The 27,196-nt window shown below is 47.9% G+C and overlaps 1 protein-coding gene and 1 long non-coding RNA gene across 4 annotated transcripts in view; both read right to left on the bottom strand.

Annotated features, from left to right (window-relative positions):
* Nucleotides 1-4,971: 4,971 nt before the first annotated feature.
* LOC112587025 lies at nt 4,972-9,329 on the bottom strand. Of its 2 annotated transcripts, none has more exons than XR_003111621.3 (2): nt 8,785-9,329; nt 4,972-7,037 (listed from the first exon to the last, which is right to left on the bottom strand). It is a non-coding gene; the product is annotated as an uncharacterized LOC112587025 (long non-coding RNA). The 2 variants fall into 2 exon arrangements; XR_003111622.3 differs by having other exon boundaries at nt 4,972-6,897.
* A 339-nt stretch (nt 9,330-9,668) lies between these two features.
* Nucleotides 9,669-27,196, bottom strand: part of MAML1 (mastermind like transcriptional coactivator 1) — a 64,239-nt gene continuing 46,711 nt past the window's right edge. For both annotated transcript variants that reach the window (XM_025293954.3, XM_044948504.2), the window contains exons 2-5: nt 19,224-20,630; nt 15,867-16,106; nt 14,692-14,788; nt 9,669-13,112 (exon numbers count right to left, since the gene is read on the bottom strand). In XM_025293954.3, coding sequence (XP_025149739.3) covers nt 12,133-13,112; nt 14,692-14,788; nt 15,867-16,106; nt 19,224-20,630 — 2,724 coding nt within the window. In that variant the 3' untranslated portion in view covers nt 9,669-12,132. The remainder of the gene's footprint in view (nt 13,113-14,691; nt 14,789-15,866; nt 16,107-19,223; nt 20,631-27,196) is intronic.

The following is a 27,196-nucleotide window of genomic DNA, read 5'->3' as shown; positions in this document are numbered from 1 at the left end:
TTTTTGTAATTTTTCACTTTCTGGACACTGCTGGAGTCCTCGCTCCATTACCTCCCCTACTTGTTGTCTGACTTTGTTTATCTTTGACTTTAACATTTTTTCCCCCATTGAGGTAAGTACTTTTGTAGAGCCAGATTTTGAGAATATGTAAAAACTCCTGTTTCTTCTCCAACTTTCACCCCCCTTTTTTAACAAGTATTCGTGATTCTTGCCTGAAGATGGTGGTCAAATATGATTTTCTAATTCCATCATTCTTTTTATCTTTATTACTAAGAAAGAACTTCCTCTTCTTTTCTATTTATTTACTTATCTGAATCATTGGGAACTCAAATTCTTAAATTAAAAAAAATGATTTTACTTAATGGGTTATAATATTTTATTGCCATTATTTATTTGGATGTACATATTGTCCGAGATTTGGTCAGTGGGTATGCCTTCAAAGGGGCTTCCCAGGCGGCACTAGTGGTAAAGAACCCGCCTGCCAAAGCAGGAGACTTAAGAGACCTGGATTTGATCCCTGGGTCGGGAAGATCCCCTGGAGAAGGAAGTGCAACCCACTCCAGTATTCTTGCCTGGACAATCCCATGGACAGAGGAGCCTGGAGAGCTACAGTCCACAGGGTCGCAAAGAGCCGGACACGACTGAAGCGACTGAGCATGCACACACGGCACGTATGCCTTCAAACTGGCTTCTGTATCCTTTTGACTTGCACACATCTTCCTTTGAGCATGTCCTTGTTTTCTATCACAGTAAGATTCTCAGAATGCATCCAAGTACTTCCCTTATTCCAGCACTGGAATCAGCCATTCCTCCAAGGACAAGAAGACCTATTCTTTTTAGTGGACAATGGTATTTAGAAACCAAAGTCTGGGCGCAGGTGTGCTCACTGCAACTATGCTATCATTGTGTCCATGCCTTCTTGGGGGAAAAAACTGGGAAAGAGATGTATGTATACACACACACACACACAGGTTGTGTGTGTATGTATATATAAATATGTGCAATGTGTATATGTATATTTCTGTGTGTGTATATATGTGTAAACACACACACACACACATAGAGATGCCTATCTTTACCTATATCTCTATGTTAAAAACCATGAGTTTGCACTGACAATTTTAAATCTAAAACCACAGCGTTCATTCTATCCTTCCTCCTTTCCATAACTCCAAGTTTCACCAACAGTAAAAAAATCTAGCTCCCATTATCCAAAATGTTATTTACATACTTGCACAGGCAAGAGTTCCAGAACTGCTAACTTTTGCCTCCAGAAACCTACAAGCTAGAGTTGCATATTTGTCTAGTTTTCTCTCTGTCTTCAGCCTGAGGGCATGTAGTCCAAACTATACATGTGTTTCTCATCCTTATTGACTTTATTTATTATCTCTCTTTTTGATATTTGAGAATATAAATATAAGACATTCACAAATTTCCAAAAGTCTGCTCAGAGAAGGGTCTCTGCTGCCAACCCATCCCCACCCACACTCCCCTTCAGTTTCTGGTTCGTCTGCCCTGTGGTTTTCTTTCCTTCTTTCTTATTTTGCATATATGAGTAGACACATGCAAATTTTCTTATTTCTTCTTTTTTCTTACACAAAAGGTAACATACTAGACATACTCTTCTGCAGTTTGCCTCCTTTCCTAAAGAAATACAGCGAAACATCCTGGACAGCATGCTGAACCAGTTCATAGAGCTCTTCCTCATTCTTTCTTGCTGCTGTTGGTGACCCCATTGTGGGTGTTAAGAGTTTATGCAATGATCCTGCTGCATGGGCATTTAGGGTCACTCCAATATTTTGCATTTACCGCTGAAGCTTCAGTGAGTAAATGTTTTCAATATAATGATTTTATAAAATTTAATTGGTGGCATGTGGGATCTTAGTTGCCCAACAAGGGATTGAACCTGCATCCCCTGCATTGTAAGGCAGATTTTTTTTTAAAGATTTATGTACTTATTTTGGTTGCGATGGGTCTTTGCTGCTGTTCATGGGCTTTTCTCCAGCTGTGGCAAGCAGGGGCTCCTTTGTCTCGGTGCTCAGGCTTCTCACCGCAGGGGCCTCCCGCGCAGGCTTGAGGAGTGCAGCCGTGAGAAGCTGCGGCACCCGGGCTCAGTAGCTGTGGCTGCCGGCTCTAGAGCACTGGCTCAGCAGTTGCGGCCTGGGCTTAGTTGCTCTGAGACGTGTGGGAGCTTCCTGGACCAGGGATTGAAGCCACAGCTTCTGCACCTGCAGGCAGATTCTTAACCACTAGACCACCAGGGAAGTCCCCTTTGCACTATTTAAAAAAAAAAAAAACTTTATTGAGGTATATATATACCAGAATATTCATCCATTTAAATTTACCCATTTGTGCAAGCATCATAATCTGATTTTAGAACATTTTCATCTCCCTGTCAAGATCCCAGCCCCAGGCCACCACTGATCTGTTTTCTGGACATTTTGTATAAAGGGAACCATACAATATGTGGTTTTTCGGGTGTACCACAGCTTTGCAAAATGTTTTTAGGTCTTTGTATTGTTTTCACAGCTCTTTTTGTAACTCTGAAATGATTTAAAAATGAAAAGCAAGGGGGGCAAGGTGGGGGAAGAAGGAAAGAAAAGAAGAGGTGAATGTCTGCCCCTTTCCAGCATGGAAGGGGCCAACGTGCCACCAAGTGGCCGGCTGGTCTACTCGAGGGATGAGTTGAGTCACAGGCTTGGCACTGGTCCCTGTCACTAGCAGGGTGGACATTCAGCAGTGTCAGGGCTAAACAAGCCTTGGTGAGTTAGGGCAATGCTGCTGGGATCATGTAGAGCCCCCCTCCCCTTACCCCCCCCTCCCCCGCCACTGGTCGTAATAGCTTGTTTATTCATAAGCCCCTTTTCTCAGCAACAGGGTGGCTGACAGCAGAAGCCGGCTGATGTTTGTTGCTGCTGAAGTTTGAACTCAACTTGGCTGAGTTCGCAGCAGTCCAAGTCTTCTGCCAGGGACTATCTGCTGTTTGTAGGGACTGCTGGATTAAATGAGCATATGTGAGGGAGACCAGTACCCCTGCATACACTCCATGGAATTCTCCAGTCAGAATACTGGAGTGGGTAGGGATCTCCCCAAACCAGGGATCGAACCCAGGACTCCTGCATTGCAGGCAGATTCTTTACCAGCTGAGCCACAAGTGAAGCCCAAGAATACTGGAGTGGGTAGCCTACCCCTTCTCCAACAGATCTTCCTGACCCAGGAATTGAACTGGGGTCTCCTGCATTGCAGGCAGATTCTTTACCAAGTGAGCCACCAGGGAGGCCATAAGGCTTTTAGGGTGGTACTAATCTCAACTTTTCCCTCCAGAATGCAGTATTACTTTTTATACTCTCTTTGCTGGGAGAAGCAATTTCCAAGGCATTCACCAATGGGAGGGTTCTGTAATGATCAGGTGTGCCCGTTCTGATTGAACATCAGGGCTAGGGAAGCAGGGAGGTGGGTCTGTGGCCCCCGTGGTTCCATTGTGAGTTAGACCTGGGCTAGGACTCTGTTTCCTGTCTCCTCTTACTCCCCTAACCTAATGAGGGAGTCATGAAGACACTCGGCATCCCCAGGTGTCCCTGTCAGCTCAGACCTCGTATACAAATGACCTAAAAACATTAGGTATTCTCTGAGTAAATAGCTATAACTCCCATTGGGAAGGACAGGGAGAATCATTGTATCATTCACAGTAACGGCTGCCTGTCTGGAAACTGGGCAACGTCTTGTGACTTGCGGGGCGGCTTCCCTCAGCCACCCGATCAATGGCCCATTGTCGAGTCCTTCTGCTTGCATAGAGGAAGCCAGCCCCTTGTCAGCTCTTAGCTAGTCGCCCCTGGGCACACTATGATCCACTAACAGCTCCCTAGCTTTCTGTGGCTTGGGTCCTCTGCTCGTTGGCTAGCTGTTCACATCTGGCTTCTGGTCAGTGCTGCCACCTGGCCCTACTGCTTGGGACCCCCATGACGCCATTACTATCAGGAGCCTGGTTCTATTATATCTCCTGCTCAGTCTCGGCCTCAGAGGGATGGCCGTCCAGCTTCTCGTAAGGGCCACCCGGTTCCTCTCTTCTTGGTAAATGGGATGTCCTCTGGATCCTCTTGCAGAACATAACTAGCTGGTAGATTTTGAGGCCCATCTCAAATACAGCCTGTCCACTCGAGCATACCTTTCACGGAGCACGTGGACCTCTCCTCTCCCGATTGCTGCAGCAGCTGCTGCATTTCCCCTTCCCCGAGCACGGGCCATGGCTCTCTCAAGGCCTCTGAGAGCCATGCCAGGGGCCTGTTAGCATGGCTCCTGGGACTGCAGCACCCATTGCAGGTCGTCCTGTGTTACAGCAGGGCCGTCCGACACGGAGGAAGCCTCCCTAGGCTGGTCTGCCATTAGCACCACCTTGCCCACACCCCACTCTTCTTGGTCCCACACACGCAGCTCCTGCCCATCCATCTTGGCAAGGTCTCCGAGTGCCTCTGGCATATTGTCCCTTTCCTCTCTTGGCAGGCCCAGCTTCCCCAGCCAGGTTGTTATTACATAACCCTCATCATTGGTCCAGCGGCCAGGAGGGGAAGTGGAAAGAGGCTTGTGCATGACTTTTAAGCAAGAGAAAGTACCAACCCTTAAGGGGAAGGAGCAGGCTGTGTTTGTGGGCCTCGAGGTTGCACGGGGACCTGGACTTCCAAGACTTTCTAGGGCATCAATCAGATGTTACCCCCCACCCCAAGTGTCAGGATCCCTCTCCTTCCTAACAATGACAGTAACCTTTGTGTAGCAGATTTGGTGGGCTGAAAGTTCAAGCTGCACTTTTAACCCCCAAGTCCTGCCCTGATCCCCTCAGTCTGTCCGCCCTTCTCAGAATCTGACAAACAGGCCCTTTGATTTCTTAAGTTGGTGCTTAGTCATCCTTAGCTTGTCAGTCTTTCTTCAATGCATTGGTGATGGATGGCCCCTAGGAATAATCCCCTGACACCATAGTTCTTTTAAAATTTTTATTTTGATTAAGAAGACTTAACATACCCTCTTAAAATTTTAAGTGTGTAATACAGTGTTCTTGATTGTTGTTATAGAGACCTCTAGAGTTTCTTCATCTTGCTTCGTTGAAACATTTCGCCCATTGATTAGCATTTCCCCTCCTCCAGCCCCTGGCCACCACCATTCAGCTCTGATTCTGTGAATTTAACTAAAATACCTCATGTAAGTGGTATTTTATATCTTGCGTTTCCCAGGTGGCACTAGAGGTAAAGACCCTGCCTGACAGTGCAGGAAACATGAGAGATGTGGGTTCGATCCCTGGGTCAGGAGGATCCGCTGGAGGAAGACATGGCAGCCCACTCCAGTGGCCTTTGTACCCCCATGTGGGCCAGGTTCCAGAGGTGGGCCGCCCCTGAGCCACAGGCAAGGAAGGCAGCTCCCTTCCACCGAAGGTGGACACAGCTGAGAGCCAGCGGCAGCCAGCATTCCCGGCATTTGGTGAAAGGAGCCCCTCAGTCCTAAAGAGGCAGCTGGGCTCGCATCGTCTGTGGCAGCAGGACTGGGCTCAGACCGTCTTGCTCTCTTGTTCTAATATTCCTTTAACACCATGGCGGGGCTGGAGAGAAGAGCCAACAGAGGAGATTGGACAGGTTCAACAGGAGGAACGAGAGGCAGCAGCAGAGTTTAAGAAAAGCCATCTTTTACTGCACAAGCAAGGATCCAAAAGAAGAAATGGCACAGGGGGAGATATGGCTAATAAAGCAGATTTGGACTTTCTTACTACTTGGGGGCAAGGACCCCCTGGTCTCTAACTCCCATGGTAACATGACATAGTAGGAAGGACAGTAACATATGCAGCTCTTGATTTTGAAGATGACTGTATGTGGTCGGGCTCCACCCTGCGTTACACAAAAGAAGGGAGTACCTAAGACAGTATGCAACCAATCTAGAGTCTTAAAACTCAAGATGAGAGATGGTGGTGGTCAGCGGTGATAAGTTCAAAGGTAGGGCAGTGAGCACGCACCTCAGCTGCATCAAGTGGAGCTAGCTCCCTCACAGTTTAAGTACAGGGAACCCCAGCTTTTCTTTCCATAACCTGGAAAAGTTCTGCTTTCCAGATACAAAGACAAACGGAGCCTTCTGCTTGGACTTCCGGTGTGGACCTGACAGCCCCCACGTGTGAGGCGCCCGTCAGCCAGGACCCGCAGAGTCACCTGCAGCAGGGACTCTCCCCGCCGAGCCCCACCAGACAGAAGAAGGCTCTAGAGCCCCTCGCCAGCTCATCGCAGCGCAGCTGCTGTGTGTTGCCGGGTCTGTTTCTGCAGTGGATGGCCTCTCCTTCTCTCGCGCGGGCTGCCTGAGCCTGCATTCCAGGACACTGGTATCAAGGCGGATCCGTGTGTCCTGTCCTTGTCCTGCTGGATTCCACTTTGAGTGAGGGTCTGAAGCCATTTCCCCCTAAGTTTCATGAAATGCTCTGCATGTACCAACTAGGGTCTGCAGCCCTGCTTACTGCAACCATTTAGAGGGCAAATTATCTGAAAAGTGGCGGATGCGCCATCAGCTTGAAGACCAAAAGGGAAATGTCCAGTAGGGCAAACTGATCCCACGTGCAGATCCGTTTCTAAAACATCACCCACCATTCCCGTGTCAGTCCTGGAGGACCCGGAGCTTTCAGTTGGTTAGTCTTGGAGCAAGTTCACAGGCAACCATCATTTTGCATCGTTTAACAGCTTTGCAGCTACATTGCCACTTCCGTGCCCTCATCAGCTGACTGGCCTTAAGGCTGACTGATAAACACGCGAATGATGGCAGAAGTCACCACAGGGATGAGCACAGCACCCTATCGTAACTTCAGCATCTCCCTGGCTGGACTGGCAAAGACCCCAGAGTAGCACAGGCCTCCGGATGCTGCAGTGCTGGGGGCACCTGGAGAGGGACAGTTTTTAATTGAACATTTTTCAGGCATCTGTTCATTTTGGTCTCTCAGCACTCCTTCTTTCCTGTTAACAGCACCCTCTTCCTTTGGGGACTGGCTTCCCAAGTGGCACTGGAGGTAAAGAACCCGCCTGCCAATCCAGGAGACATAAGAGACATAGGTTTGATTCCTGGGTTGGGAAGATCCCCTGGAGGAGGGCATGGCAACCCAGTCCAGGATTCTTGCCTGGAGAATCCCATGGACAGAGGAGCCTAGAGGGCCACAGTCCATGGGGCTGCAGAGTTGGACACGACTGAAGCGACGTAGCACAGCGCCTTTGGGGAACTTCCTCTCCCACTCCATGTGGCTATGAAGTGCACTTCCCCAGGCCTCTCACTGGCTCCCGACGGCAGCCGGCCTGTTAGTTATCTCCGTCCAGGGCCCACCACATCTCAAGCCTCTCAGGCCTCCCCCAACCCCCTCCCTCCCGGTAGCCCCAGCACGATCTTATCACTGCTTCAGTCCCTTCCTGACATTTCCTCATTTTGAAACCAGTCATGCATTTAGGACACCCCTTCCACATGCTACTAGAAGTCCCCGCAACAGGGCCCTGCGCTCCCGCGCTGCAGCTGCACTCCCTGCTCCTGACACAATGCCCGGCCAGGCACAGCACACGCTCACAGCAGGTGAGCGAGCCTGCCTCCGCATAAGCCTGCCTGGTGACTCTCAACACACATGGGAAGACGGCTGAGCAGCAGAGACCAGAACTGCCTACCCTTGGCACTCCTGAGGCCTAGCCTGTTCAACATCTCCTTTGATTCTGCGAGTTACCTAGTAACCTAAAAAGCAGACTGGGGGCAGGGAATTTTCACGGTTTTGTTAGCCAGTTTTTCTATTTGCACTCAACAGAAGCTTGATAAAACCTGCACTAAAAGTTACTATGTTCAAATCCTTCCCAAATAGTGGGAGCAGGTCAACTTGGCACTTTGCCATGACTTGGGGTGGGGGTGGGGGTGGGATGAGGGGGAGGTAGGGAGGCTCAAAAGGGAGGGACTATATGTATACTTAGGGCTGATACGGGGCTTCCCAGGTGGCTCAGTGGTTAAGAATCTGCCTGCCAAGCAGGAGACACGGCTTCAATCCCTGGTCTGGAAAGATCCCCTGGAGAAGGAAATGGCAACTGCAGTATTCTTGCTTGGAAAACCCCGTGGACTGGTAGGCGACAGCCCATGGGGTTGCAAAGAGTCAGACGCAACTGAGTGACTAAGCAGCAGCAGCAGCATAGCTGATTCACGCTGTTTTACAGCAGAAACCAACACTGTAAACCAATCACCCTCCAATTAAAATTTTTTAAAAACCTTCTGAATATTAAAAAAAATATATATATATATACACACACACATATACATATAATATCTCATCGTGGAAGTACGGCAACTTTCTTAACTAACCCCTTCTGACAGCTCTGTCAGATTCTCCTAGTTCTCTGCCATTACAAATACTACTACCAGGAACAGCAACTTTCCTGTTCCCTGTCAGCAACTTTCTCTGCTCCTGGATTTGTTTTCAAGGATGGCTTCTCAGAGTTGGAATTGCTGGGGTGGACAGATGGCATGAACATTTTAAAGGAGCTTACTACCTTTTTCAAAACCTCTTCCCACAAAGAACGTCGTACCGCAGCCTGCCTCATCACGCTGCAGACGCCACTCTTACCTCCGTTGCTCTGACCAACACAACTGCCTCGCTTTTGTTCTGTTTCGGACTTCTCTGACCACTAAGGAGAGCGAACCCCCCGCCCCCTGCACACGTTCTGTGCGTTCTCAGCCAAGACTTCATGAGTCTGGTGCTCTTCCCTTCCCTGTGCCCTACATTCAGGGCTTCATCAGAGTTAATCAAACCTTTAATTCCACCACGTGACAGGCTTCCTCCCTGAAGGCTGCTCTCTCCTGCTCTTCTGAGAGCTTCAGCTTCTCCAGGCCTGACCCTCTTCCAGCCTGTGCCTGAGGTGAGAGGTCACTGAGAAGACGCGCTTTCCAGGTTCCTGGTGTGTCTCCATTTGATGCCCTTGACAATGTGATACCGACAGGAGTGAGGGGGTGAACGTGCCAGAGCACACGCATTCTTACAATAAAAAAGGAAATGAAACAAGACCCAGAGAACTGCACTGACAATAAACCCAAGGGTTTTAAGTGAAACATTTGAACTGCTAAGGACCTAAGGTATCCCTGAGTTATCTGGTCCAACTTTCCTCACATTAGACACAGGACATGGATGAGCCAGACGGGAGAGACCGGCGGCCCTGGGCAAAGTCAGTGCTAATTTTCTATCTATCTATCAAAAGTAACGGAGAAGGCAATGGCACCCCACTCCAGTACTCTTGCCTGGAAAATCCCATGGACGGAGGAGCCTGGTAGGCTGCAGTCCATGGTGGGGTCTCGAAGAGTCGGACACGACTGAGCGACTTCACTTTCACTTTTCACTTTCATGCGTTGGAGAAGGAAATGGCAACCCACTCCAGTGTTCCTGCCTGGAGAATCCCAGGGACGGGGAGCCTGGTAGGCTTCCGTCCATGGGGTCGCACAGAGTCAGGCATGACTGAAGTGACTTAGCAGCATCAAAAGTAAAAGTCACTCTGAGGGAAACCAAACCCAACACCCCCACCACCCATGTCCGTTAAGAAAGCAGCTAAATCACACTACCACCGAACAAAGCAGCTGTGCGCTGGTCCGCCTCCTGCCTTGCTGGCGTGGCCATGTGAAGTAAAATACGTGGGCAGTTTCCATACTAGCAAAATACTTTTATTATTTTATAGTGATAAAACAGGAAAGTAAAGACTTCTTTTTGGTGTATACCAGAGTTAAGGAAGTAAAATAAGGGAATTAATAGAATTTCTATGTACTTTGATGACAGTAAAAAGTTAACAATACCAACTGTTTGTCATAAAACTTATAGCCCCCAAAACACATATATAAAGGATCATAGTTTTTAAATCTATAAAAGTAAAAAATATACAGTCAGAAGCTCTAACGCGTATTCCATCTTTAATATAAAATTGTAAACATTTATTTACACAAAGCAAATGTGTATAACAAAAGTCCGAGCACCCTTTACTTTTGCGTCATGGCTCCTGGAAGATGGGGATTTGCACTCACGTGGAGCTGTCTCCTCCCCTGACTACCCAAAAACCAGGTTCATAAATAAAGCCACTGGCAGCTCCCAGGGGCCCCGAGCATCACATTTATTGCTCCGACGCTGCAGCAGGTGAGAAGCCTGCCGTCGGTCCAGGTGGCCCAGGACTAAGGCGGGGGCAGCCCTCCCCACAGGGGGCAGAGGTGTGAGTGCCGAGGACAGAGGTGAGCGCAGCCAGAGGGAGACCGGGAGAGGAACAGGGACCCACCACCAGCCTCCAGCCCGCTATTTTTGGTAAAAAAAAAACCCACTGAAGTCACCCTCTTCCCCTTCAGATTCGGGAACTCACTCAGAGGGCGGCGTCTTCACTGGCTTGATGATGCATCCCTTTCTCTGAGCTATGTTCAGCCTCCGGGGAAGGCTGCGAGGGAGATAAAAGGGAAATGGCCCCATGGCCACTCAGCGGCAAGTGGCTGCTGGAGGAGACCTGCGGGTCCAAGCACCCCCACGAAAGGCACTGCTGGTGCAGAGTAACGGCCAATGCGCGAGCCCTCACCCCCCAAAGCCACTCAGGCTGCTCGCATGAGCATTTTGCTTGGCTCAATTCTTTACATATGATACTCCCTGAATTATCCATGTTCAAACTCCAGGGAAATAAAAATGGGGCGGTGATTTCGCCAGAGATCATTCTGCATATAAGCCACTCTTTTCACTGTACTATTTTCCCTCCAATATTCCATTTCAAAGAGTTTCACCCTACGCTTACCATTTTGCTTTTGCTATATTGAAGTGCTCTCTCCGTCTTCACTTTCCACAAACAGCCCACAGGTAATACTATGTGGACTCTTAGCTTAGTCAAGACCTAAACAGTCATAGACCTTAAAAGAGAAATCCACTTGAATTTTTAGAAAGGATGTGTTAGTGTTACAAAGCAATTCTCTCTAAAAAGTGCAAGTCGTCTGAAGAGGCAGTGGCAGCAGGAGCAGAATGGAGCGGGGTCCCTTCCTCTGGCCTGTGTCCTTTTCCCTCCTTCCCCTGAACCTCTGCTTTCTGGGGAGGGGACACCCACCTCCTTACAGCGCTAGGGTTCCCTGGAGAATTCTAATGACTCTTTTCCTCTCCAATCTAGTAAATTAGTGCCATAAGGAGGTTTTCCACTTGGGCTGGAGAAATAAAGAACAGGAGGCAGGAAGAACGGTTATGGGAAATGAAGATAGGGTGAAAGAAAAGACATCTGTGCACAACTCAACAATGATCACCTTCCTAATACATTAAATACGAGTCTCCAGAGAAACTGCAAAAGGTGAGGAGTCACAACAAAAGAGACACAGGAACCCCAGTTTGTATTTCAGCCTTTAGCCTGGGGTCCTGCTCTGAAAACATGGGAGGAAGGGATTCCTCAGCCCAGGTCCTCCTAAATGCCAACCTGGAAGAACAGCATTCTGGGAGAACGCGGGGCTGCAGTAACGACCGCATGTCTGCCACTAGCTCTGCTTCTCACGGCATCCTGTTCCTTTTTGGCACATGCAAGTTTCCAGTGAGCCTCTCTTTGTCCTGAAGGCTGACAAAGAGCAGGAATAAAAAAGGCTCTTAATCAAAAGGAAACCCTAAGTTTCCAATGCCACTTATAGATTTTAACCACCTACCCTAATCTGTTTTAAAACCTTAAAACCTTTAAAAAATCTTTTCTATGCTACAAATTGCAAATAGTTCCACTATAAAGTTTCAACAAAAATCTGTCCCAACACTGGGCCAAGTGGAGAAATCTTGGATTAGATCAAAACGATAGCACAAATTTTTATAAAGCTGGCATCGTGGGGTTTTACGGTTGGCTTTTTGGTCTTCTGGATAAAAAAACCCCCGTAGAACCCAGTCCTGCTGTCCCAACCCCATTCAGTGACACCTGCAGGTGGGGGGGCCAGCCCGACATCCCAACTGCTGGCTGGGAGCCGTGGGCCCCACGGTCCCGGGAGGACCAGGCCTCGGCTCCGCGGCTCTAGCTCCGCCTGCCCGGCTCCCTGGGCTGTGGGCTTTTGGTCCAAAGTAGTTCCTCTTTCTTGAATCTGAGAACAAAAATACAGGCTGTGTGAACACTGAAACCACCACAAATCCTCCTGCTACTGAGGCCCGAGGAGGTCGTCCAGATCGCTCATCCACTCCTCGGAAGTCCTGTTCTTCAGCAGGGAGTCGATCAGGTCGGCATCCCCAGCCATGCTGGCCAGCCCGCCGCTGCCCGGCTGCCCGCTGTAGGCGAAGGGCAGCTCCTGGCCTGCGGTCCGCACGGGGTAGGCCTGGGCACAGTGCAGGCCTGGCCGGCCGCCCATGGCTGGGGCAGGGCTCTGGCTGAAGGCCCCCAGCTCAGGCCCCGCCGGGCTCAGGCCCGACAAGCCCTGCTGCGGGGCTCCCTGGGGAGGTGCTGGCACAGGGGCACTGGTCCTCTGCTGTGCGCTCACAGTGGGCAGCATGGACCCTGCCACAGCTGCTGAGCTCATGGGGGCCATGGGCCTGCTGGGCATCGCCTGAGAGAACTGCGGGCTGGACATTTTCAGGTGGGCCTGCTGCAGGTGGAAACTGGAGGCTGCGGTGAATGGGCTTACGGTGCTGTTTCCCGGGGGCTGGCCGCTCAGGTTTGGCATTCCCTGATGTTGCCACGTGGAATTCTGGCCTCCCATGGCTGCTGATACCCTTGGGACCTGTGGCTTAGTTAAACCCGAGTTCAGGGTCCCCTTACTGTGCTGCTGGGAGAGACCAGAGTTCCCCAGTGAGTTCTGTCCATAGGCAGCTGAAACTGAGGTGTTCTGGCCCACGCTGGTCTGCCGTGGAATGTGGGCATGTCCGTTGGTGGCCTGTGGTGGAGGCTGGGGAACTATCTGGGTTATGCTGGAAGTCATGCCGTAGAGGCTGCTCTGTGGCATGCTTTGGGAGCCAGTGAACTGAGCCACACCCCGGTCCTGCTGGCCTGAGTTTGAGGGGAGAGAAGAAACTGAAGTGTGTCCAGGGCCCATTGGCATCAGGTTCCCAGCCTGAGGGAACACTCGGGGACAGCTGGAGTTAGATGGACCCAAGGTGTTCACGCCAGGCATGGCAGAAGAGGACCCTAGAAGGCAGAGAAAGTGCTGTCAGCCAAGCTAGTGTTTCTTCACCACCACTATGGAGAGACATCTAAGACCCACGCGACAACTGCTACCCTACAGGCATGAAAGGCAAAGTCAGTGTTCTGATACCTCACCAGATACCTCATGATCACTGCAACCTTAATGAAGAGAGCCCTGGGGGCCAAAGGTTCCCCACAGGGTGGAATGGAGCCCGCAATAAGTAGATTAAGACAGGTACATTAAAAGAAAAAAAAAAAAAGGCACAGAGGAAGGGGCAAACTCGGTGGCTAGGTTGTGGGGAAAGTGTCTGGGATAAAAGGAAGAGATAGTCTTGGCCAGATTCAGAGCTGCAGCCCCCATATGGGGACAGGGCTGTAGGGCTGCAGGGTAACTGGACTGTGGCTGGTTTAGACCTCGCCAGCCAGGGACTGACAGGACCACTCGGATGAGGGCCCACACGACGTGGTACCGCAGGGTGCGGGAGGGAGGCCATCAGAAGACGTGTACCGAGCGCCTGCTCTGCGGCGCAGGCCGTGCTGGGGGCACAGAGGGCGTGTGCTCGGGGAACCTGCCAGCTGGGGCTCTGTCCCAAGCAGTGCTGTGGTGACCGCACTGACGGAGATGCCCCCCGTGTGCGCAGGAGGGGCTGCTCAGGAGCTGGCCATAACGGAGTACACTTTGTTTATCCTCTTCTGCTTTCCATTAGCACCTAACTAAAAACTGAGTTGAAAAAGAGAGAAATGCTGAAATAATCCACTTCTTTCCCACTGATAACACACAGCAACATTAAATGGGGTGAAGGCAGGAAAGCTGGCCAAGGCTCATCTTCTGAGCTGCCCACAGACTTCAATCCCCTGGTCCTGTCAGCGTAACATAAAACCCACTCAGCCTCCTCTGGAAGCGCGGCTGTGGGCAACTGCATCAGGACCTGCTATAGCAAGAGGCACTGACCGAGGAAAGCACAGGTTTTGAAGATAGTCCAAGAGCTAGGAAAGCAAGTATGGCCTGGACTTTTCTGCATCTATCAACTGAACTCTCTATTCCTAGAGCAACAGCCTGAGCAATGCTGGTCAGGTTCTCTCACATATCTGAGACATGACAGCTGAAACTTCAGAATGCTTCCTGCCCCCACCAGATCAACTGTCTGCTGCTGACACCAACATGAGTAGACAGAAAGAAGAAAGAAGCAAAAGGCCACAAGTGCATGAAGTTTCTCCTTATCTGGAAAATAGGACAAGATCATTTTTTAAAGAGACACATAACAGTAGAAGCAAAGAACTTTCTTAAGAATTACAGAAGCCACTTCCTATGGATAAGATATCTATCAACTAGAGATGATTTTGCCTTAAACGACTATACAGCCAGGGACCCAGCCAAAGCAGCCTGCTTCTGTCCTTGTCTGGCTGACCTACAGGGCACCCAGAGAGCCAGGCTCCTTATGCAGACTGAAGCTACAGGAGCGTGGAAGTCCATCTGGCACCTGTACTGGAAAGCTGAGCACAGCAGGAAGTCAGCACGAGGGGAACGTCTGCTCAGCACCTGCCTCCCCTGCCCCACATCATCATCTCAAACACTCCTCACCTGTGAACTGTCCAACCTGCTGTGGGAAGGTGCTCTGTGTTGGGTCTTGGTACTGGGGTGGCGGGCGGGTCAGATGGCGCTGAAATTGCTGCTTCTCCTAGAAAATGCCAAGATCAACAGAAAGCAAGACCCACATAAAACAAAAACAAAGCGATCAGAGAAAAGTAAATTGTCCAAGTTTGTTACTCAGAGGGATTCCTGTGGAGATAATGTTCAGAATCTCATTTGGGGGATTCTTAATAAACAGTATGACACAGAATGATGGGTCAGATCTAAGGAGCCACAGAAAGGAATGGAGTTCTGATACACCAGACAGTATGGCTCAATCCCGAATGCTTTATATGAAATGTCCCAAACAGGCAAATCTACAGGGATAAAAAGTAGATAGTGGTTGCCTAGGCTTAGGAAGATGAAGGAATAACTTTTTAATGGGTACAGGGTTTCTTTTAGGTAATGTTCTAAAACTGGTTATGGTGATGGTGTGTAACTCTGACTAAACTGGAAACCATTTGAATTGTATACTTTAAATGGGTGAATTGTATGTCATGTGAATTATATCCCCAAAAGCTGTTATTTAATACATGGTGAAACTGAGGCAGTAATGTGGGTTTTAAAGTCATCCTCAATCAACTTTATCCTCTGGGTAACTAGTTCTCTTCTGTCTTAAGGATGTAATTTAAAGTCCTGAGAATTCCTGTAACCTTGGAATCTGCGTAGGACAATCTGATGACCAAGGGGGCGAACAAACTGCAGGACTAGGAGGGGGTTGTCAGTCCCTGACAACCTGGGGTTCTCGAATCCCAGGACCTCAGGGATATCTTCATTTCCCTACTTTATGTTCTGCCTTATAGCAAACTACAACAAAGCAGGATCTCACAGAAAATTGGTGGATCAGTGAGCTCAGTGCTTTGGTAGCTGCTGGAAAAATGGTTCTAATACATTGCGATTCCACTTTCATTAATCCCCACTAAGTGACATAAAGCTGCTCTGACACAGGCTACCACTGTCTGAGAAATAGCACACTCCTGTTTCCCAGAGTACTCTAAAACCAGACATACAAATAAGCACAAATCCACACACATACATACCGAAGCTTGCAGCCACTGCCGCGACCTGGGAGGCAGGCAAACACGGGAAGGGGTGGGGGCAGGGTTTTCTCCCGCCTTTCTCTTTACCTGTTCTGCCAAAAGGTGCTGTTGTCTTTGCAAAAACTGCTGTTGCTGCAAATGTTTTTGTTGCTGCTCCCTCTGTTTCTGTTGGTCCAAAAGCAATTGATGCTGCTTCATTACCGCTGCCTGCTGCTGGCTACTGAGATAGGAGGTGCTACTGTGCGTGCTGGCCACGGAAACAGCAGGCGGCTGAGTCCCCACACTGGCAGCCTGGGTTGGTACAGGGACATTGGGAGGGTTCTGGTCCTGTCAACAGAAACAAGGGGGCCTCAAGTCAGGCGGGACACACTGAGGACTCTAAGCCCTGATCAGAGCGGACGAGCTCTGTCTTGTGAGAGCCTGGCTCCAGGCTCTCTTTTGAAGCCGCTGCTCTTTTGGCATGTGACTCCAGAGCAGCAACACTGCAAGGCAGGGCTGGAGACCAAAAGCACTGACACCTGAGTGCCCAGGCACGGCAACGAACAGTTAGTAGCTGAGTGTTAGCTTTGTTTCCTACAATTCACCAGTGGCTTACACTTGTATTACCTGCATACCCAGTTCCAAAAGCAACTGCAGCTTGTAAATGCTCCCTTACTGGAATGCATGGGCACAGACAGGCCCCCAGAGAAGAAGTTTCTGAGGGACACTGGTTGATGGAGAGGCTACACCGAGTGTGCAAACCTTGGGCCCCTGGAGGCAGGGCTGTCCCTGAACCAACAGGGCTTGTACGGGTTGTCCACCTATGAACAGCATTTTCCTGGGAACAGACTGCTTGGCTTCTGTCAGATATGTTGTTGTTGTTTAGTCACTGAGCTGTGTCCAGGGACTGTAGCCCACCAGGCTCCTCTGCCCATGTGGCAATATAGTGGCTGAAATAAGTAGAAGGATGGCCATTACACACACATTCTTCCACTGAGAGACACTTACACTGCTTTCAGTTTTTGGCTATTAGAAATAATCACGCAATGAATATCTTGTACTTAACATTCTTCTTTTTCTTTTTCTGGTATTATTTCTTGCAGGGGTATAATGTGTCAATGTTTACAAACATTTTTATGGCTTATGCAAACTATTTAATGTCAAATTACTTTCTGAAAGCACTGTGCCCATTTACACATCCTTACTATGATCTGAAACATGTCAATTTCCTCAGCTATTACTAGCATCGAGTTTTCCTATTTTTAAAATGTTCAGTTCAGTAGCTCAGTTGCGTCCAACTCTTTGCGACCCCACGGACTGCAGCACGCCAGGCTTCCCTGTTCATCACCAACTCCCGAAGCTTGCTCAAACTCTTGTCCATCGAGTCAGTGATGCCATCCAACCATCTCATCCTCTGTCATCCCCTTCTCCTGCTTTCAATCCTTCCCAGGACCAGGGTCTTTTACAATGAATCAGTTCTTCACATCAGGTGGCCAAAGTATTGGAGTTTCAGCTTCAGCATCAGTTCTTCCAACAAATATTCAGGACTGATTACTTTTAGGATTGACTGGTTTGATCTCTTGCAGTCCAAGGGACTTTCAAGAGTCTTCTCCAACACCACAGTTCAAAAGCATCAATTCTTCGGTGCTCAGCTTTCTTTATAGTCCAACTCTCACATCCATACATGACCACTGGAAAAACCATACCTTTGACTAGGCAGACCTTGGTTGGCAAAGCAATGTCTCTGCTTTTTAATATGCTGTCTAGATTGGTCATAGCTTTCCTTCCAAGGAGCAAGTGTCTTTTAATTTCATGGCTGTAGTCACCATCTGCAGTGATTGTGGAGCGCCCAAAAAAGTCTGTCACTGTTTCCACTGTTTTTTCATCTATTTCCCATGAGGTGATGGGACCAGATGCCATGATCTTAGATTTCTGAATGTTGAGTTTTAAGCCAACTCTTTAACTCTCATCAAGAGGTTCTTTAGTTCTTCTTCACTTTCTGCCATAAGTTTTGTGTCATCTGCGTATGTGAGGTGATTGATATTTCTCCCAGCAATCTTGATTCCAGTTTCCTCCGGCATGGCATTTCTCATGATGTACTCTGCATATAAGTTAAATAAGCAGGGTGAAAATATACAGCCTTGACGTACTCCTTTCCCTATTTGGAACCACTCTGTTGTTCCATGTCCAGTTCTAACTGTTGCTTCTTGACCTGCGTAAAGATTTCTCAGGAGGCAGATAGGGTGGTCTGGTACTCCCATCTCTTGAAGAATTTCCCACAGTTTGTTGTGATCCACATAGTCAAAGGCTTTGGTGTAAGTCAATAAAGCAGAAGTAGATGTTTTTCTGGAACTCTCTTGCTTTTTTGATGATCCAAAGGATGTTGGCAATTTGATCTCTGGTTGCTCTGCCTTCTGTAAATCCAGCTTGAACATCTGGAAGTTCTTGGTTCACATACTGTTGAAGCCTGCCTTGGAGAATTTTGAGCATTACTTTGCTAGTGTGTGAGATGAGTGCAACTGTGCAGTAGTTTGAACATTCTTTGGCATTGTGTTTCTTTGGGATTGGAATGAAAACTGACGTTTTCCAGTCCTGTGGCCACTGATGAGTTTATTTATTTTTGGAAATAATTTTAATTTATCTAGCGATATCTGTACAGGAAATCTGATGAGTTTAAAATGTTAGTGTTACAAATACACAAAGGTTCATTCACTGCAGCCTTTTACTTACAGTAGCGAAAGGAAGGAGATACCTCACTGCACCGTGACAAAACAACTGTCATACAACTGTTACAAAGTCACACGACTGTCAGCTCAGTGTCAGTGGGTCCCTCTATGTGCAGTGTGGAGGGCAGGCAGTCCAGGACATACCTCGGTGGACAGAAGCCAGCGCTGGTTCTGAGGAAGGCTGGGAATGCTGTTTGTTTACTCTCCCGGGGGTGGGGGACACTTTAGAACGTGAATGTGAGTAGAAACGCAGACAATGATCATGATAAATCGGTTCTCGACCATCCTCCACCCTTCAGACCCAGTGATTCTGCCAGGCTTGAGAGCCTTAAGTAAATAACCATGTATTTGAGACCTGTTAGGAAGCAGCATTCACCTAAATGCTATAAGCTTACTAAAACTTAGGGCATTTTGAACATACATATCTGAAAGTTTGTTTAAAAAAGAAAAAAAACAGAGCCTCTAAGGACATTAAATGTGATCTTTACCTTCAAAACACGGCCACGAATGATTTAAGTTGTGTGGCATGAGAGAGACACCAGGCCAAGTGCAAGGGGTTCTATCCTATTCTACTGAGAGTCAATCCTGGTTTGCTTGATTGATTTTCATTCCCAAGGGAGCTGGAAGTCAAAAAGTAGCTGCTCACTTACTCCCTTTGTTCCCCAACTATCTGGGACCTGAAAAACCACTCGGTGGGTGGATGTGAATGCAGAGTATCGGAGCAAAGACCCGTGCTCACCTGGCTAGGTGCAACCAGTGATCGGAAGGGCATATTTCCTGGCTTTGGTTTTATCAGAAATAAGGAGCTCTGCTCACTGCTAAGATGAGGCAGCTGCTGGGGAAGATAAGCCATCAGGGCCGGCTTGCTCTGGCCAGCCCCAGGGCCGCCTTGTCCACAGTCTGCTTTGTAGTGAGAAAGGGGCTTGGTGTTGCCATAGTCCAGCACCGAGCCTTGGCTAGCCACGGGGTTTTGATTCAAGTTACTTGGCGGCTGGTGGAGGCTCACATGGCTGGGCTGGAGGTAGGGGCCTCCAGGTCGAGGGGAGCTCTTGTTGACACTGGGCATCATGAGCAGTTTGGAAGTGGTGAAGTCTGGCTTGTAACCAGGAGGGCTGGCTGGCTTTTCCACGGGGTAAGGGGCATTTAAGGGACTGTGGGCGGGGCCTGTCTGCTGCCACGTGGACATCTGGCCTGGAGCGGGTGCTGGGGCAGCCTGCTGCGGGTTCTGGAGCATCTGCTCACGCTTCTGCTTGGCAGCGATCTGCTGGAGTTGGTGGGCAGAGGACAGCTCTGAGCCTCCGCCTGGGCCCTGGCTAGGCAGCACCACACTGGAGAGGGCTCTCTGTGCATTCTGGGCCTGGGCTGATGCCGGCATCAGGCTGGGACTGGGGCTATCCACTCCAGGCTGACCAGTGGTGAGGAAGAGGGGCTGGGAGCCCCCGAGGCTGGGTGAATCTGTGGTCACAGGGCCAGATGAAGGCCCCATAAAGGTCTGTCCTGCAGACCCAGCCCTCACTTGTGGAGAGCCTAACTGTTCCTGTTCAAAGGCCGCTGGAGAGAATTCCGTCTTAATATTAATGTCCTGTGCCAGGGGGGTCTGTGTGGCAGAACCAGAAGACTCTGGGTCCTTCTTCTCTTCAAAGTCCTCATTGAACAGATCCTTCATGTCTTCATCAGGAACTGACCTGTTCAGCTCCTCGATGAGCTCCTTCCACTCCTGCTCATTGAGGTTGAGGTCAGGCATGAGGTTGCCTTGAGAGATGGAGCCTCCGGCCCCTGCGATCATGCAAGGCAGGTCATCCATGGGCTCCTGTTTCAGTTCTTTATTCAGGCTCAGGGGAAATGACTCACTAGTGTTGCTGCCTCCATTCAGGTGGAGGCTCGAGTCTGCCAGACACTTCTTGCTGATGGAGTCCAGCCCCAGTGCATGCTTCCCAGTGGCCTGCAAGGCTTCAGGGCCAGGCTTGTCGGGCTGGCCGAGTGGGGAAGCCGGGGGCAGGCCGTTGGAAGAGACGGCAGCTCCCAGAGAGGCCTCTCGGCGCGTCTTCTTGTGCCCAGGAAAGAAATCTCCGTAGCCATTCTGCTGATCACCATTTTGAGGGGATGTGGCACTGTCGAGATTCCTCTTAACCGTATCATGGAGATGCTGAAAAACATGAAAAAGAGTGACTCACATATACAGCACCACGTATGTGATCCCTCTGCTTCTGAGGGTGACTTAGACCAGGGTCTGCACCCCTTGGAACGCTCTCCTGCCGATTCTGCTTGCCTAGTTTACACTCTCCACTTCCAGGAACACACTCCCATTTCCCTTCCAGGGCTGTCTTCCCCTTCTCCTTTCCTGTGGCCTTGCCTGAATCAGGACTAGCTCAGCTGTGGCTAAGCAACACAGCTGCAGTCAGTGAGTCACTCCCTGGACACATGCAGGTCTTTTTGTAGGACACAAGTCTGATGCGGCCCAGAGTCATCTAAGCTGAGGGTGTGCCTGATAATGGAGCCAATGAGAAAGAGCCACAGAATATATATATACATTCTTGAGAATATCATTTGAGTTCTGGGATCTAGGTTATGCCTAAGACCAGCCATCCCCCTGGACTTTTCACTCACGGGAACCAATGAATTCCTCCTTATGTTTAAGCTGGTTTAACTTGGATTTCTGCTGCTCGCAGCTGAAGGAGACCTGGCTGGCGTAGGTTGGACCCTGTCGGGGGCTGACCACACGCTCCAGGCTCCTTCTCAGAGCACAGCACTCCCATGCCCTCCCCAGTCTTTTCAGGTGCCCTGCTGGCTCCACCCCTTCTCTCCAGGCCTGGCTGCTTCCTCACACGCCTCGCAGGTCCTCTGCCTTTTGCCCTACTCTCCTCCCCACCAACCCTGAGCACCTTCCACCCCCTGAACCCAGTCACCAGCCCTCACAGACCCCACCGCTTCTGAACAGGACCGCTAATTCCAATACAGTCCTATCTTCCTGGCATTGTTCCTTACCTCCCATCTCCTCAACTGCATTTGTTCACCTAACCTTATTAAGAGTCTACCATGTGTCAGGGACAAGTGCTGTGGGGATATCAAGACAAATGAGGCGGTCCCATGGGCTTCCAATCTTCTAGGACATAGCTACAGAATAAGATAAACACTCTATGCAAGCAGTAGAGCAGTGAGCACCCTGAGAGTTCAGGACAGGCGTTTCACAGAGAGAGCATGGCAATGGAGGTGGGGAAGACAAGTGGTGTCATCTTTCCGCATCTCCCCAGCTTTGCTTCCAGCTGCCAGGACTCAACTCCTCCACTGACAGAGGCACCAACACGCAACCTCTACACATGGCTGCTCCTTGCTGATGCTTCCTTCTGTGACATCTTTTATCCTTTATCCCCCATTCTCAATTCCACACCCCCCACTAGCCCTAAGCATCTATACGGTGCTATTTACAAAGTTCCAAATAACAGCTTTCAATATTATCATTAAGTAGATTTCAGAGAACAGCACAGGACATTCTGCGCTGCTGTCTTCTGCTGCAGAGAAGGGCCACAAAGACCCACCCCACCCCCTCTATGGGGCTGAATGCAGAAGTACCTGATCCCCAGGTGGGAGTGGGGTGCAAAGGGAGCCAAGGGCACCAGCTCTCAGCAAGAAACTACCTGTAGACACACATGTGCAATGAGCAAGAAAATAAGGAGGGTAATTCTATCAATCTCTGAGTTTCAATGTTCCATTCCCTCTCCTTCAAGATTTACTGTTAAAGCTGACTGCACAGTGTTCTATAAATTCTGGCTAAGTACTGCTTTAAATAGATATTTGGATACTTAAGTTAGCTCAGAAAAAGTTAGAAATGCTGAGTAAATGGAACTGTAGGTCAGAGGTATAAGCAAAACATGATCCTAGGACCCAACTCAAGAACACAGCCCCTGTGTATAAAGGACACATATCTCACAATAATAAATTTATGACAAATCCACAGCCAATATAATATTCAATGGTAAAAAGCTGAAAGCCTTCCCACTAATTCTGGAATGAGACAAGGATGCTCACTCTCACCTCTTCCATTCAACACAGTACTGGAAGTCCTAGCCACAGAAATTAGGCAGGAAAAAGAAAGAAAAGGTATCCAGATTGGAAGAGAAAAGGTACAATTATCATTATATGCAGATGAAAATACATATAGAAAACCCTATATACTTCACACAGAACTACTAGAACTGATAAACCGAGCAGGGTAGCAGGATACAAAATTAACATACAGAAATCAACTGCATGTCTTTATACCAACAGTGAAATATCAGAAAGGGAATGGAAAAAAACACCACCACCTTCTAAAATGTGTGCTCAGTCACTCAGTTGTGTTGGACTCTTTGTGACTCCACGGACTTAAAGCTTGCCAGGCTCCTCTGTCCATGGAATGTTTCCCGGCAAGGATACTGGAGTGGGTTGCCATTTCCTTCTCCAGGGGATCTTCCCAACTCATGGATCAAACCCGTGTCTTCTGAGTCTCCTGCAGGCGGATTCTTTACCATTAAGCCACCTGGGAAGCCCCAAAAAGTCATAACAGAAAAGGAATGTTTAAAAAACAAACAAAAACTTTTAAAAAAGTAAACCCCAAAATAAAACACTTAGGGATAACCCTGACCAAGGAGGTGAAAGACTTACATGCTGGAAACTATAGAACATTAAAAAAGGAAACTGAAGATGACTGAAAGAAATGTAAAGTAATCCCATGCCCTTGGACTGGAAGAATTCACACAGTTCAAATGGCCATATGACCCAAAGCAATCTACAGATTTAATGCAATCCCTATCAAATTACCCATGACATTTCTCAAAGAACTACAACAAATAATCCTAAAATTCATATGGAACCATAAAAGACCCAGAATTGTCAAAGCAATCCTGAGGAAAAAGAGTAAAGCTGGAAGCATAACCCTTCCAGACTTCAGATGATACTACAAAGCTATAGTAATCAAAGTGTGATATTGGCACAACAACAGACTTATGGATCAATAAAACAGAACCAAAGACCAGAAGTTAAACCACACACCAGTAATCTTTGACAAAGGATGCAAGACTATACAAGGGGAAAAAGACAGCTTCTTTAGAAAGTAATGTTGGGAAAATTGGATAGCTGCATGTAAATCAATGAAGCTAGAACAAATCCTCTCACCATACACAAATATAAACTCAAAATGGTTTACAGAACATAAAACATGACACCATAAAACTCTCAGAACAGATCATAGGCAAAACATTCCTTGCTCTAAATTGTACCAATGCTTCCTTAGATCTTCCAAGGCAAAAGAAATATAAACCAAAAGACAAAGCAAAAAACCTCAAATAGGACCTAATGAAAGTTAATGGTTTTACATAGCAAAGGAAACCATGGACAAAATGAAAAGACAATCTATAGAATGGGAGAAAATATTTGCAAATGATGCCACCCTCAAGGACTTAATTTCCAAAATATACAAACAGCTCATACAACTCAACAACAAAGAAACCGAAACAACTCAATCAAAAAATGGGCAGACCTACAAATATTTCTCCAAAATAGACCTACAGATGGCCAATAGGCACATGAAAAGATGCTCAACATGGCTAATTATTAGAGAAATGCAAATCAGAACTACAATGAAGTAGCACCACACAATGATCAAAATGGCCATCATTTAAAAGCCTACAAATGACAAATGCTGTTCTTGTTGTCCTACACTGGTGGTGGGAATGTAAGCTGGTGCAGCAACCGTGGAGAACAGTATGACGTGCCTCAAAAAATTAAAAACAGAATGACCATACGATCCAGCAGTCGCACTCCTGGCCATCTATTCAGACGAAACTGTAGTTCAAAACGATGCGTGCTCCACTATGTTCACAGCAGCACGTTCACAACAGCCAAGTCCTGGAGACAACGTAAATGTCCATCGACGTGAATGGATACAGATGAGGGGGGCGTGTACACGGTGGAACACTGCTCAGCCTCAGAGGAGGAGGAAACAATGCCACCTGCAGCAACACGGCTGAGACGATCATACTAAACAAAGTCCGTCAGAAGGAGAGAGACGAACGCCACGTGCTGTCATTTATATGTGGCCTAACGACCCCCTGGAGAAGAAGGCAACGGTACCCCGCTGCAGAGATCCTGCCTGGGAAACCCCATGGACAGAGGAGCCTGGCAGGCTAGAGTCCATGCGGTTGCGGAGAGGTGGACACGACTGAGAGACTAAACAACAACAGCGGCAAATATGATACAAATGAACCTGTCTGCGAAACAGAAACAGTTGCAGACTGACGCTCGCTAAGAGGGAGGGTGGGAGGAGGGCTGACACTGGAGGCGGGGGCCAGCACCTGTAACTTCTTATATACAGAATGAACAAACAAGGTCCTACTGTACAGCAGAGAACTATACTTAATATCCTATGATAAACCATAATAGGGAAGAATACAAAAAAGAAGTGTATATAGACATATATATATAACTGAATCACTTTGCTATATAGCAGTAATTAACACAACACTGTAAATCAACTATACTTCAATTACAAAAAAAGGACTAAGAACACAGCCCCTGCAACACAAGGACATGTGCTTCATTTTCATGCAGGTTTTTCTGCTTCTTGCTGCCACCTAGCGGTAAGAGGGGGAAAAGGAACCATGATCCTAAAATGGACCCTGCATAAGATCCATTGTTTTAAAAGTTTCCTTTGGGGAAAGTAAAATTTATACCCATGTAATTAGTCAGAAGGAAATCAAAATGAATTGCTAATATTGAACAGATTTTTTTAAATTTATTTTTTATTGAAGGATAACTGTTTTACAGAATCTTGCTGTTATCTGTCAAAACTCAACCAGAATCAGCCATCCAGTTTCACTTCAGTCGCTCAGTTGTGTCTGACTCTTTGCAACCCCATAAACCGCAGCACACCAGGCCTCCTTGTCCATCACCAACTCCCAGAGTTTACTCAAACTCATGTCCCCATTGGGTCAGTGATGCCCTCCAACCATCTCATCCTCTGTTGTCCCCTTCTCCTTCCGCCCTCAATCTTTCCCAGTGTCAGGGTCTTTTCTAATGAGTCAGTTCTTTGCATCAGGTGACCCAAGTATTGGAGTTTCAGCTTCAGCATCAGTCCTTCCAATGAACACCCAGGACTGACTGCCTTTACAATTGACTGGCTGGATCTCCTTGCAGTCCAAGGGACTCTCAAGAGTCTTCTCCAACACCACACTTCAAAAGCATCAATTCTTTGGCACTCAGCTTTCTTCACAGTCCAACTTTCACATCCATACATGACCACTGGAAAAACCACAGCCCTGACTAGACGAACCTTTGTTGGCAAAGTAATGTCTCTGCTTTTGAATATGCTATCTAGGTTGGTCATAACTTTCCTTCCAAGGAGTAAGCGTCTTTTAATTTCATGGCTGCAGTCACCATCTGCTGTGATTTTGGAGCCCCCCAAAAATAAAGTCTGTCACTGTTTCCACTGTTTCCCCATCTATTTCCCATGAAGTGATGGGACCAGATGCCATGATCTTCGTTTTCTGAATGTTGAAATTTTAAGCCAACTCTTTCACTCTCCTCTTTCACTTTCATTAAGAGGCTCTTTAGTTCCTCTTCACTTTCTGCCATAAGGGTGATGTCATCTGCATATCTGAGGTGATTGATATTTCTCCCGGCAATCTTGATTCCAGCTTGTGCTTCCTCTAGCCCAGCGTTTCTCATGATGTACTCTGCATATAAGTTAAATAAGCAGGGTGACAATATACAGCCTTGACGTACTCCTTTTCCTATTTGGAACCAGTCTGTTGTTCCATGTCCAGTTCTAACTGTTGCTTCCTGACCTGCATACAAATTTCTCAGGAGGCAGGTAAGGTGGTCTAGTATTCCCATCTCTTTCCAGTTTGTTGTGATCCACACAGTCAAAGGCTGTGGCGTAGTCAATAAAGCAGAAGTAGATGTTTTTCTGGAACTCTCTTGCTTTTTCGATGTTCTAACGTATGTTGGCAATTTGATCTCTGGTTCCTGTGCCTTCTGTAAATCCAGCTTGAACATCTGGAAGGTCATGGTTCATGTATTGCTGAAGCCTGGCTCAGAGAATTTTGTGCATTACTTTGCTAGTGTGTGAGATGAGTGCAATTGTGCGGCAGTTTGGACATTCTTTGGCATTGCCTTTCTTTGAGATTGGAATGAAAACTGACCTTTTCCAGTCCTATGGCCACCGCTGAGTTTTCCAAATTTGTTGGCATATTGATGATGCAGCACTTTCACAGCATCATCTTTTAGGATTTGAAATAGCTCAATTGGAATTTCATCACCTCCACTAGCTTTGTTCATAGTGATACTTCCTAAGGTCCACTTGACTTCACATTCCAGGACATCTGGCGCTAGGTGAATGATCACACCACCATGAGTTTCTCAGCCCATATAGCAAATTCCCGTTGGTTCTCTATTTTGCATATGGTAACGTAAGTTTCCATGTTACTCTTTCCATACATCCCACTCTCTCCTCTCTTCTCCCCATGTCCGTAAATCTATTCTCTATGTCTGTTTCTTCATCGTTGCCCTGTAAGTAAATTCTTCAGTACCATTTTTCTAGATTCCGTATATATGCATTAGAATACAATATTAATCTTTCTCTTTCTAACTTACTTCACTCTGTATAATAGGTTTTAGGTTCATCCACCTCATCAGAACTGGCTCAAAGGCGTTCCTTTTTATGACTGAGTAATATTG

Source organism: Bubalus bubalis, chromosome 9 (assembly GCF_019923935.1).
Source record: "Bubalus bubalis isolate 160015118507 breed Murrah chromosome 9, NDDB_SH_1, whole genome shotgun sequence".
Taxonomy (NCBI): Eukaryota; Metazoa; Chordata; class Mammalia; order Artiodactyla; family Bovidae; genus Bubalus; species Bubalus bubalis.
This window is presented reverse-complemented; position numbering and strand designations above follow the sequence as displayed.